This window comes from Dermochelys coriacea, chromosome 4, assembly GCF_009764565.3.
Source record: "Dermochelys coriacea isolate rDerCor1 chromosome 4, rDerCor1.pri.v4, whole genome shotgun sequence".
In the NCBI taxonomy this organism is placed as follows: domain Eukaryota; kingdom Metazoa; phylum Chordata; order Testudines; family Dermochelyidae; genus Dermochelys; species Dermochelys coriacea.
The window spans coordinates 96056701-96068790 of NC_050071.1; the positions used below are offsets into that span (position 1 = coordinate 96056701).

Genomic DNA, 12090 nt, shown 5'->3' on the forward strand with positions numbered 1-12090 from the left:
TTCAGGTGTCTGACCATTTGAAAGCCTTATCTGGAAGGCTTATCAATAGAGCCTTATTGTATATATGCAAAATATCCCAAACTGTATCATTAGTCAGGATGGTTATTTGCCATAATGAAAAGATGAAGAAATCATAACTTTGTCAAGGCAAAAAGGCAAAATCACATTTTTAATTAAAAAGAAAAAAAGTAATGGAAGACAGAATTCTAATTAAATCAGTCTAGTTTACACTGGAGGCTGAGACAGAACACAGTGAGAAGCCCAAAAAGGAATAACTAGTGTTGTGTTATGTGATTGGCTCACTTGTGTGCAGCATGGAAGAAGGGTTTTACCTAGTGGGACTGTAAATGAGTAACAAAGTGTGTGTGTTGAACTCTGGAGCTGTTAATTTTGTTAATTTAATTTTGTTACTCCTGTGAATCTTGTTCATGTAATGATTTTTATTTAGTGGATACATTTACACTCTTTTTCTGTTTTATAACCACAAGGCCTTGAAGGATAGAGCACACAGGAGGCAGGTCTTGCTGTTACTTACTTCCAGGTTCTGTTAAATATATTTGGGCTCTGGCCATATCTTTAGTTATCTCTAAATGATTATGCGTTGTGAAGCACTGGATTTCCCCTTTCTGATCTGCCCAATCTGACTGCACTGGCACTGCAGCCTCTGCCAGCCTATAGAGCAAAGAAACAGGACCAAGACTGGGTCTTCTTAATGTAGTTGTACTCTGGTGTCTGCTGATCGCACAAACTGTTCCTTTTGTCTTCAACGTTCTCCTTGGTTCATTCATATCTAACCAGTATCAAATGTCCCAGGTATATGAAGGTGGAATGGGGGATGTGTTATGAATACCAACGTAGTGACTTCAGTAGACTGTTAATAGACGCTGAAGTACAGTAGAACCCCAGAGTTACAAACTGACCAGTCAACCACACACCTCATTTGGAACCAGAAGTATGCAATCAAGCAGCAGAGCAAAAAAACAAACAAACAAACAAAAACAAACCCCCCCCCGAAGTACTGTACAGTATTGTGTTAAATGTAAACTACTACCCAAAAAAAGGGAAATTTTTTTAAAAAACTTTTTTGACAAGGTAAGGAATCGGTTTCTGTGCTTGTTTAATTTAAATTAAGATGGTTAAAAGCAGGATTTTTCTTCTGCATAGTAAAGTTTCAAAGCTGTATTAAGTCAGTGTTCAGTTGTAAACTTTTGAAAGAACAACCATATCGTTTTGTTCAGAGTTACGAACAACCTCCATTCCCAAGGTGTTCGTAACTCTGAGGTTCTACTCAGAGCAATGAAGGGTTTAACAATGGGCTTTGACTATAGATAAGTGCAATGCTAGGAGTTCTGTTCAGAGCAATAGTGAAAGTAGGTGCAAATTTCAGCTCTTTTAGAAGAGCGTTGACCTGAAATGTTGACCTAGTTCTGACCACCTTACTGACATCTCATCATAACTTTTTATTATAAGTATTATTCTGTGTTTGGAAGGAAAGCAAAGTCTCCAAGTTCATAAAGTCATAGGGAACACTGTACACTCCCCTGTGGCTTGTGCACTATTAGTTCCCATTATCCAGAAATAAAATGTCTTATCAACCACAATTAATCATTTAATTCATTTATGAAAACTCTAAGGTCACTTTATCTAAAACATTTAATCTTTATGATCATTGATTGCGTTTAGGCACTTACATTTATAGTGTGCATATAATCCCTGGTATGGTACCTAACCTTACACATGCTGCATCTGGCAGAAGGAACAATATCACTGCTCTATTTTTTATAATTAATTGCATAACCTGACAGATGTTAATTACAACTTAAAGCTCATCTGATTATTTCCCCTCATATTAAAAGTAGAACAAAGACCTATGATATTAAAGTCTAAAGATGAACATGCTGCCTGATGCTGTAAAGACTTACTCAGTCATTAGTCACTTATGCTCAGGGATTTATTAGTCATGGTAATGTCTCTAATTAGTTGGAGGGCATAAGCATAATTAAGGCACTTTTTGTCTAATTACAGTTAACCATATATATGTAGTTACTGTTCAGTTTATCATCATAGCCACTGAAATAAAAACCTCTGTTTTTGAAATGAATTTTTTTTATTTATGGCAAGACTTATTTATGCTCCTTCAAATTTATTTTTATTTTAAAAGAATTCATAGTTAAGTCAAACTCAGCATCTGAAGTATAATGGGTGATAATTAGTGTAGTGCCATGGAACATTAAATTTTTAATGTTTGAGAGTCTATCAAATTCATTCTTAATCTTAGTGCCTACAAACATTCTCCAACGGCTTCATAGAGAGTGGATCTTGTTGAGACAAATCATATTTCTTTTCCATTACTTTACACTTCCAGTAATACATAGGAGGAAAGAGATGTCATGCAGTGGAAGTACTGAAATATTCTATGACTAAAACTGGAAGAAAATAAATATATAAAATTGTCCTCCCTCCATTGGTTTAGGAATGGGTAGAGTTCTAGTAGTAAGGATTATGGCAGAAGATGGGAGTGAAGAGTGGCTGTAATATACATGAGTATTCAATAATTTATTTTTATTATGGCACAGTAATAAAGAGGTGTCTATCCCAAGTCTGCCCTTGCCAGATATTCAAGCTACAGCCTTTAATTCAACAGTTTCACCTCTATGCCATAGAAAAAATATAGCCACCCAACAAAATGAACAAAAATACCCCTTCCTTGCCATTGGGTAGGGCGAGTATTGAACGTTTTTAAAATATAGACCCTGGACAAATAATCAAAATAAGAAATGTGACATCTAATAAGAATCATACTCATTGGACTTATTTAAGTGAATTTGAAAAAACTGAAGGGTGCCAGGATGGAATTCTTCCATCTGTTTTCCTAGTACCATATTACTGATGGATGTTGATGTTAGTAGCTTATAGAAAGTTATATTTGTATTTGTAATATAGAGTTTTGAAAGTTGGGGGGAGGGAATGTTCCCATTGGTTGGGGGGATAGTGAAATAATAAAAAAAATATATTCTATCCTGTGTTTAATGTATAAAAGAGGTGAGTCTATGGCAGAGTACATCAAAGTACTATAATTTAGAAAGTGCTAGAATCAGTCAGACCTTTTGGTTATACCCTTACCACTTGAGCTAAAGACACAACTCCTTTAGTTATGAGTCGGTGGCTCTTAACGTTGGTTGGGAAGGTCACTAAAAGGGGACATGATTACATTCACGTCATCTCTTCCTTCAGAATTTAATGAAAAAGCCCTGATGCTTAAAGTGACTCCACTTGAGCAGATTCCTGCACCTGCATGGAGCCCTGCTGGTTTTAATGAGTCATTGGTAAGTGCAGGTTCTGTCTGCACGGAGTCACAGTTGCAGGGCTGGAACCTTTAAATAAAAAAAGAAGAAAAGGCCTGCTCCACAGCAGTGATATCTCCATCCAATGTACATTTGTTGTAAATTCAGTCTAACTACTCATTATCCTCAAGGGGAAAAGCAAAGAGAGTACAGAGCCCCTATGCTTTTACTAAATTTAAGCAGTGATTAGAGTAACCAAGCAAGTAAAAACAGGGACAAAACATATAATAATAGCAATTGATAGTTCTGAAAAGATGAATGTACAGTTGTGAGACTTCTGTTATTATTCATTTTAGTGTTTGGTATGGAATTCCACTAATGGGAAACTTTAAATATTTAATAGCTGATATTGTATAATGTCTGTACAGTACTATAGAGATGTTTAGTTCCTTAGACTTGAAAGGCATTGCATAACACTTAAGTGATTTCCACACTATTACAGGGGGGGCTGGCAGTGACCCCTGTATCTAGGTTGCCTAACATTTTCTATTATAAAAGATTCTTACAACTTTTTGAATAGTTATCAACACCTCCGTTATTTGCTGTAGGCCTTTGATTTTTCCCAGGAGGCAAGCCTTGAGATCAGAGAGGTGCCTTTTGCTCATTCCATGAAAATCCATTCAACTTTGGCTCAATTCTAAACCACTGAAAATAGAAATTTCCCTCTTGTGCCTGATTAATTTTGGCAGCAAGCCAAACACCATGAACGTTCTGTGGCTTTGTCCTCACAACCGCAGCAGCAACATGTACTGCAGTGTGACCCCCCAGGAACAGACTGAGCAGCCATAGTAGTTGTAGCAGGGAGAGGGAGGAGAGGAGAGCAGTGCTGGGCTCCTCCTGACCACCTGGACATCCAGCACATAGCCCTAGCAGCCCAGTCTTCCCTCTAGGGGCACTAAATGAGGCAAAAAAGTCTTTCCGCCTCCCAAAGTGAGACACGAAACCAAGCTAACATTAATCATCGTCCGAAAGCCAACACTTTCTGTGAAAAAATAGTTTAGTTTTAATCCCAATTTTCAATTGGAAAAAAACAGTTTTGATAGAATTTTTTCAACCAGCCCTAATTATGTATTTTGAGAAATGGTAGGAGATCATCTGATTAAAGACTAATTTGGGATATCTATGCAAAGGAGCAGAGTTAAGTCTGAGCATTCATATTCTTGCAGTGTCATTTCCTGACTTGTTTGGATACTTGAATCTATAGGCTTAATGTTCTCTCCATGTAGAACTTTTTCTTTTTGATTTTATTTTGATGGAATATAATCAAGAGGACTTGATTTATATGTGCAGAATACTTTTAAGTTAGTTTAGACATTTAGGACTTATGAACTTTGAAAATTCCCTTTAATGATTAAAAATATGCATTGACTTTTGTAATCTGTTGGTCATCATTTATAATAACACATCTTAATGGCATTAATTCACTATAGAAAAGTAAAACTTTTTAAAACTAAATATGGGATTTTCCAAATCACGTAAGTGACTTTCAGTGACACTTGTGTTCATTAGTCACTAGGATATATCTATGCTACCTTTTAAAACCTGCAGCAATGACTCTCAGAGATTGGGTGTAAAGGCCCCTGCCTCAATATTAAAAATAGCTGTGTAGATTTCAAGCTTGGGCTGGAGCTCTGGCTCGGAAGCTCAGGCAGCATGGTGGGTTTCAGAGACTAAGCTCCAGCCCAAACTGTAAGGTCAACCCTGTTGTTTTTAGTGCCATAAAAAAACCCCATAAACCCATGTCTGAAGGCCCGGTCTCTGAGACTTGCTTCCATGGGTTTTAAAATGCAATGTAGATGTGCTCTTAGGCACTTCTGAAAAAATCTTACCCTAGGAGTACAATGGAAAGCAGTAATTTTTTTAAATAATATTGATGTGCAACTTCTTCCAAGGATAATAATATAACTCCTTTTTGTTGCCTAAATACCTTTGCTTATCTTAGCATTGAAACTATGACTTTTATGGGTTCCATATGCTGTATTATAATTAATGCTAACCATTGTCTCTTTGTCAAGATACATTGTATGACTCCCATAGTTACTGCTCAGACAAGGTGGGTGCGGTAATATGTTTTATTGGACCAATTTCTGTTGGTAAGCGAGACAAATTTTCAAGCTTACACAGAGCTCTTCCAATAAAAGGTATTACTTCACCCACCTTGTCTCTCTAATATCTTGGGATCAACATAGCTACAACAACACTACATAGTTACTACTATCAGTTTGATGCACTTTGTTTGATTAGAAGCCCACAGCAATTTCCTTGAAATAGGGGGATAAGTAACATAGATTGCATACATTAGCAATGGAGAAATATTTAAATCCACACTCATTTGATTCAAATGGAGAGAAAATTACTTCCAGGCATTCTTTGGCATTTTGGAGATCATCTGAGTGGCTCTATAGACATATTTAAGCCACTACTATTTTTCTTTTGACTCAGTGATAAATTATAAATTGCTTCTTATCTAATTGAAAGGTAGATAATAAATGGGCATGTAATTGTTTTTCTTGTGTATTTCTTCCATCTTAATAAAATGTCCTGATAACAAATAATTTGAACTAAAAGGAATAATATAGCACTCTTGCTGCTGTCTGTTTAAATGCAAATAAACTAATGACACACAACTTTTAGCTCCTAACTATATGAACATTCATTCATAAAAGAATGCATACATTAGGAATCCTTGCTCATTATTTGGACTAAATAAAATAAATGTGTTCTGTTTTAGAACATTCTGAGGCTAGAACAAAGTATTACCATATGGGAAATCTTGGTTTGGGAATGATGTCACTGGGCACTAGGAGAGTTGGAGACATTAAGGTGATGGTTTTGATTTCTGAGGGACACCTACTCTCATGATTCGCCATCCCTTAGAAACATTAACATAGTGATTTAAATACAGCAGTTGAATTGGGAAAAGCTTAAGAAAAAGCTCAAAATAAAGGTAAAATTGCTGTCAAGACTTCATTCAACTTCACTCTATTTGTGATCTGAGTTATTGTATCTGAATGGCAAACTCTCTTCTTGACACATTTCTCAGGTGTATGAGATACTAGGTGCTCTCTGCTGCCAAAAAAAAATAAGCAATAAAATATATCAATTAGGTGTAACTATGTGCTGGATACAGAATATGTTCAAATCTTTATTCTACATAATAATTAGGTTACCATGTTTACTCTTTTTGTCATTTCATTCTTCCAGCAGTGTGTATTTTATTTCACTATTTTTCTTCCCTCATGTTTCATTGAACCACCCTTAGTGCTGATAAAGCAGATGATGAGGATGATGAAGATCTAACAGTGAATAAAACATGGGTACTTGCACCAAAGATACATGGTGGACATGTCACTCACATACTGGACTCCTTACTTCAAGGCTATGACAGTAAACTTCGGCCAGATATTGGAGGTAAGTTCATCTCATATTAGAGTAAATAGAAAATATGAACCAGAGAATGCAGACATTGTATGGGCTTTAATGAAATGGTGGCAAGTAGCTGTTTAAAAGTCAACTGTTCATGAATTAATGTATCAAGCTAGACAAACGGAATGTAAATAAAATGGAATATGTGAAAATAACTTTCCACTTTTTTATAGCAAGTACAATAGAAATTGTATGTGTATATATATTATATGTGTATTATATATATATCTGGTTTTGTACTATGTAAAGTATTTAACTTTTGAGCAATATCAAATAGGTAACAAATTACTGCAGTTCCATGTTTCTTTGTTTTTTCATTTTGCTATTTTAATGTGATACCTCTGAGAAGAAGGTATTCCACATTGACTGTCAAAAATCTACCCTGAAATCTGCAAATATTTTTTCAAATGTTTCTACCCAGTATTTTTAGTCCTGTTGGAGATAATACAGTGCAATCTGTTTCATGAAAAGGTTTAACTCAACTCGCTGTTACTACTTATTTGTATCTAATCATGGAACACAGTAATACCAGGGTACAAAATATATCAGAAGGACACAACGGGTCATGCTGGTTGGGGAGTGTCACTATAAGTGGAAGAAAGCGTAGAAGCAAATGAAGTAAAAATTTTAAATGAACCAAATTGTACCATAGAATCTCTATGGATAGTAACTCCATGCTCAAATAATAAGAATATAGCAGTAGGGATATACTATCGACTACCTGACCAGGATGGTGATAGTGACTGTGAAATGCTCAGGGAGATTAGAGAGACTATAAAAATAAAAACTCAGTAACAATGGGGAATTTCAACTATCCCCATAGTGACTGGGTACATGTCACCTCATGTACATGGATGAGATGCAAAGATAAAGTTTCTTGACACCTTAAATGACTGGTTCTTGGAGCAGCTAATCCCGGAACTCACAAAAGGAGAAGCAATTCTAGATTTAGTCCTAAATGGAGTACAGGATCTGGTCCAAAAGGTGAATATAGCTGGACATCTTGGTAATAGTGACCATAGTATAAGTAAACTTAATATCCCTGGGGTGGGAAAACACCACAGAAGTCCAACACAGTAGCTTTAATTTCAGAAAGGGGAACTACACAAAAATAAGGAAGTTAGTTAAACAGAAATTAAATGGTACAGTTCCAAAAGTGAAATCCTTGCAAGCTGCATGGAAACTTTTTAAAGACAACCTAATAGAGGCTTAACTTACATGTATACCCCAAATTAAAAAACATAATAAGAGAACCAAAAAAGTGCCACCATGGCTAAACAACAAAGTAAAAGAAGCAGTGAGAGGCAAAAAAACATCTTTTAAAATGTGAAAGTAAAATCTTAGTGAGGAAAATAGAAAGGAGCATAAAATCTGGCAAGTGAAGTGTAAAAACATAATTAGAAAGGCCAAAAAAGAATTTGAAGAACAGCTAGCCAAAGACTCAAAAAGTAATAGCATTTTTTTAAGTACATCAGAAGCAGGAAGTCTGCTAAACATCCAGTGGGGCCACTGGATGATCAAGATGCTAAAGGAGTACTCAGGGACGATAAGGTCATTGCAGAGAAAATAAATGAATTCTTTGCATCAGTCTTAATAGATGAGGATGTGAGCCATTCTTCTTAAATACAAATCTGAGGAACTGTTTCAGACTGAGGTGTCATTAGAGGAGGTTTGGGAACCAATTGATAAACAGTAGAAATAAGTCATCAGGTCCAGATGCTATTCACCCAAGAGTTCTGAAGGAACTCAAATGTGAAATTACAGAACTACTAACTGTAGTCTGCAAAAAGAAAAGGAGGACTTGTGGCACCTTAGAGACTATCAAATTTATTTGAGCATAAGCTTTCGTGAGCTACAGCTTACTTCATCAGATGCATTCAGTGGAAAATACAGTGGGGAGATATATATATACACAGAGAACATGAAACAATAGGTGATACCATACACACTGTAGCGAGAGTGATCAGGTAAGGTGAGCTATTACCAGCAAGGGAGCGGGGGGGGGAACCTTTTGTAGTAATAATCAAGGTGGGTCATTTCCAGCGGTTGACAAGAACGTCTGAGGAACAGCCGGGGATGGGGGGGGAATAAACATCTTTTAAATCAGTTTCTGTACCAAATGTATGGAGGATAGTTAATGTGATGCCAATTTTTAAAAAGGGCTCCTGAGATGATCCCAGCAATTACAGGTTGATAAACCTGACTTCAGTATCGGGCAAACTAGTTGAAACTAAAGTAAAGAACAAAACAAAACACATAGATGAACATAATTTGTTGGGGAAGAGTCAACATGGTTTTTGTAAAGGGAAATCATGCCTCACCAATCTACTAGAATTCTTTGAGGGGGTTAGCAAGCATGTGGACAAGGGGAATCTAATGGATATAGTGTACTTAGATTTTCAGAAAGCCTTTGACAAGGTCCCTCATCAAAGGATCTTAAGCAAAGTAAGCTGTCATGGGATAAGAGGGAAGGTGCTGTCATGGATTGGTAACTGGTTAAAAGACAGGGAACAAAGGGTAGGAATAAATGGTCAGTTTTCACAGTGAAGAGAGGTAAATAGTGATGTCCCCCAAAGGTCTGTACTGGGACCAGTCCTATTCAACATATTCATAAATGATTTGGAAAAAGGGGGAAAAAGTGAGATGGCAAAATTTGCAGATGATACAAAACTACTCAAGATAATTGCAGACTGCGAAGAGCTACAAAATGATCTCACAAAATTGTGTGACTGGGCAACAAAATGGCAGATGGAAATTCAATGTTGATAAATGCAAAGTAGTGCACCTTGGAAAACATAATCCCAACTATACATATAAAATGATGGGGTCTAAATTAGCTGTTGCCACTCAAGGAAGAGATCTTGGAGTCTTTGTGGATAGTTCTCTGAAAACATCCACTCAATGCTGCAGCGGCAGTCAAAAAAGCAAACAGAATGTTGGGAATCATTAAGAAAGGGATAGATAATTATACAGAAAATATCATATTGCCTCTATATAAATTTTGAATACTGTATGCAGATGTGGTCACCTCATCTCAAAAAAGAGATATTGGGATTTGAAAAGGTTCAGAAAAAGACAACAAAAATGATTAGGGGTATGGAACAGCTTCTGTATGAGGAAAGATTAATAAGATTGGGACTTTTCAGCTTGGAAAAGACATTACTAAAAGGGGATATGATAGAGGTCTATAAAATCTGAAATGTAGAAAGAAATAGGGAAGTTTTAATACTGCTTCTTGTAACACAAGAACTAGGGGTCACCAAATGAAATTAATAGCAGCACAATGCATAGTCAGCCTATGGAACTCTTTACCAGGGGATGTTGTGAAGGCCTAGACTATAAAAGAGTTCACAAAAGAACTAGATAAATTCATGAAGGATAGGTCTAGCAATGGCTATTAGCCAGGATGGACAGGAATTGTGTCCCTAGTCTCTGTTTCTCAGAAGCTGGTTGACAGGGGATGGATCACTTGAGGACTACCTGTTCTGTTCATTCCCTTTGGGACACATCTCACTGGCCACTGTGGAAGACAGGATACTGGGCTAGATGGACCTTTGGTCTGACCCAGTATGGCCATTCTTTTGTTCTTATGGATCAAGGCTCCTTTGTTCCTGACTTTGTACAAACACACAGAAAGAGTTGCTCTGAAGAGTTTACACTCCAAATCAGTGATTTTTCAACCTTTTTTAATTTATGGACCCCTAAAATATTTCAAATGGGGGGTGCAGAAGAAATCTTAGCTATAGTCTGCGGCCCCCCACAGAGGTCTGTGGATCACAGGTTGAAAACTACTAGTTTAAATAGATGAGACAAAGTCCAAGAAGGAAAATGGGCACAAAAAGGTGATATGACTTGTCCAAGGTCACTGATAGGGCCAGGATTGGAATCTAGGTTTCCAGACTCCCATGCCAGTGTGCCTTATTCATTAGCCACATTGCCTTTCTGTTTCTGAGAATCTTTTTTTTCACAGACTTTTGTCCCTGAATAAAGCATAGGTTATCACACTGTTTCCTCTGTTACTTCTCTCCAGAACCAGGAAAACTTGTAGCCCCGTGCTTCACTGGCCACAAAATTTGACCCATACAAAGAAATACAGACTACACCTTCAACTCCTTTCCTGCTACTTATTGAAATGCAGTAGACATTTAACAGAGAAAGAAACAAAATCAGTCATTAATGCACTCATCCGATACTCCACTTCAATTATGTTGATAAAATCTGGTGTTGGTTTCAACGTCTCAAGACTTGCAGAACAAAGTTACTTGACTGGGATTATCCTTAACTTTCAAGGTAATAATATCCCACAGAAGAATGTTTGCTGTTGAATTAATTTGACTCATTTATAGTAGCAACATTTTTGTCTCTGAGCCTGAAGCTCAAGGGTTCAAATACCAGAGCAGGATTTGGTCTCTTCCTGATGTTGACACAGCATTTCAGAATTTGAGAACAAGGGGGAGTGCTGTACTGTTAAAAGTAGAATCCTTTCAAGGACACACTGGGTTCCCTTTTCTGCCTGTTTCTGGTGACTGTCCAGATGAAAGTTGAGAATCCTATGATAATTTTGAAATTTAATAAGAGAAAACACCATTGTGTAGCCAGTCTTTCTCTGTCCCTCTCATTCCAATATTCATGAGCTGTGCTGACTGCTTAATAACCACTTTATTTATACGTTCATTATTACTAACTTTGTTGTTTGTACTTTGAAATGCTTAGAGCATAAAGATGCCATTCTAAAACCATATTTTGTTCTTAACATAATACTGCTGGCTTCTACATGGAAACAAGGTTGTATAAATCCAGATTACATACAGACATTACTTTGTGGAAGGTTTTTATTATTAATCTGTATAAATTAGGAAATCAATAAAATGCAAGTGTGGTAATGCCTAGCCTCACTTTTTGTTTGCTTGTTTCAGGGGGTTTTTAGGTTCATTTAGCCCTCCTGAGTTTACAGTGATCCATGTTGTTCCATCCTTAGTCCCATGTGTGATGGGTTTGGTCACAGAGACCCCCTTGTGACTGTCACCTGATGTGCTGGAATTACCTCTGAGCTCATTTTCCCTGCCAGCTTGGGACTTCCAGAACCCTGTCTTGTTGAGCCAGACACACTAGCCTGCTGCAACATAGACCCAGGGTCTGGTCTATGCCCCCAAAGCTTCAGACTTAACTGAATACTGCTCAGCAGGTCATCTAGTTCCCAATGGGATTCAAACCCCAAATACATCCATTTTACTTTGTATAAAACTTACATGGGGTAAACTCATAAATTGTCCACCCTTTATAACACTGCTAGAGAGAGATGCATAGCTGTTTATTCCCC

The 12090-nt window shown here is 36.9% G+C and overlaps 1 protein-coding gene across 3 annotated transcripts in view; it reads left to right on the plus strand.

Moving 5' to 3' along the window:
- The window catches only part of GABRG1 (gamma-aminobutyric acid type A receptor subunit gamma1), a 69468-nt gene that overhangs the window by 11757 nt on the left and 45621 nt on the right, over positions 1-12090 (plus strand). For all 3 annotated transcript variants that reach the window (XM_038399274.2, XM_038399275.2, XM_043513906.1), the window contains exon 2: positions 6607-6755. In XM_038399274.2, the coding sequence (XP_038255202.1) occupies positions 6607-6755 (149 nt within the window). The remainder of the gene's footprint in view (positions 1-6606; positions 6756-12090) is intronic.